General features: G+C 33.6%; 1 protein-coding gene across 2 annotated transcripts in view; it reads right to left on the minus strand.

Annotated features, from left to right (window-relative positions):
- Positions 1-384: 384 nt before the first annotated feature.
- Positions 385-1,507, minus strand: part of LOC112016460 (WAT1-related protein At2g39510) — a 20,410-nt gene continuing 19,287 nt past the window's right edge. The window contains exons 1-3 of one of the 2 annotated variants that reach the window (XR_010627369.1): positions 1,272-1,501; positions 998-1,149; positions 569-677 (exon numbers count right to left, since the gene is read on the minus strand). Coding sequence is in view for 1 of the 2 variants with exons in the window: in XM_065769375.1 (XP_065625447.1) it covers positions 470-677 (208 nt within the window). In the remaining variant the exon portion in view is untranslated. Of the gene's footprint in view, positions 678-997; positions 1,150-1,271; positions 1,502-1,507 lie in introns of those variants that run through there. The other variant, XM_065769375.1, reaches the window with a different exon arrangement.

Genomic DNA, 1,507 nt, shown 5'->3' on the forward strand with positions numbered 1-1,507 from the left:
AATTTGAAATTTTTTCGCGTTGGAGTACACACTGGACTTGTCTGTGTGGCTTAAAGGAAGATAGCTCCAAACCGGTTTGGAGCTAAATTTTTTCTTTCATACAAATTATTACAATTCAATCCGACCACAAAATCAAAGACCATTCCCTTTTCAATTTTTTATTTCTAATCCTTTTTTTTTTTAAACAATGCTTATAAAACCATTTTCCTGTGCACTGATAGCCGGAATCAACGAATGGGAGGAAGGTGTTGGCATAGAGATATCCTTTCCTTGGTTAAGAAATAAGTGAGAACCAAGCAATGGAGATGTACTTGGTGCACCTCCTTTAAATTCAAGCCATGTCTAACTTTGGAGGTTTAAAAACAAAAATATTACACGAGAAACTTCACATTGAATAGAATTTATTCCATATATAGAATACACAAATTCCAACTAATAAGCACATATATAAATAAAATATCCACTATCTTCAAGTTGTTCCTAATGTAGATTTCGTACTTTTCACATCAATGGCTAAAAATTCTTGTTTTGAAGTTGTTTTCCTCTCATTCATAGTGTCCATATTTTGGGCCGTTAGTACTACATTATCACTGTCTGATGTCGATTCCAGTTGATCCTTACTCTTCCCCCATAAAACTAGGTATAAGCCAACAACAATGACAACTGCTCCAATAACCCTAAAAAAAAGTCCAGTTACCTAAGTTAACCTGTAGTTATACAATGTTTATGATTCCAAATTTTTTTTCCAACAATTTCCTTCCTTTAACCAAATGAACTAGATAAACTATAATAATTAAATACTGTGGGAATATACTAGTAACACAACTTTTCTCACAATTACTAACATGAAATATTGTGATTGGAGTAATATCACTTTTACTTGTATCCATTGACATAAGTTTTATTATGAAACAATTACTTTAGGCTATGTTAGTAGTTGTGAAAAATGTTGTATGGTGACTTTTTTGTAGGCATAATAAGAAAAATCAATGCGCACCTTCCCATGTGCAATGTCTCAGATAAAATGAAGGAGCCTATAATCATAACTAGAACCACACTTAGGGGACTAAAAGCAGTCACAAAAACAGGTCCCCTTTCCTTCATTACCACTCCTTGAATGTAGAAAGCAAATCCTGAACATATTAGGCCCTGAACAGAGTTTCTTATGAGTATTAAAGCAAGTATATAGGCCACTATTAACTATCAACATTTTTATAAGAACTACAAAAAGAAAAGGCATTAAAAAGCACAATATTTTTAGAATTTCTCACACTGTATATAGTTGCTAAGAGCTTAATATCGAAGTGTATTGACCAGGCTGTGGGGTTGCCCCATTCGATTGCAAGGGCTAGTATGGTACTTTCTAGTGAGCCCATCAAGCAAATCAAAACTGTTAGAGAAAGCTCCGCGGGGTATGATTTCAGTGTAATTGCCTACAATGCAACAAGTATATCTCATTACTAATTCAGTCTAACTAAACGTTTTGAAATATCATGTGCAAGAAGTT

The sequence above is a fragment of the Quercus suber genome, unplaced genomic scaffold, assembly GCF_002906115.3.
Source record: "Quercus suber isolate HL8 unplaced genomic scaffold, Cork oak 2.0 scaffold_1133, whole genome shotgun sequence".
NCBI classification, from domain to species: domain Eukaryota; kingdom Viridiplantae; phylum Streptophyta; class Magnoliopsida; order Fagales; family Fagaceae; genus Quercus; species Quercus suber.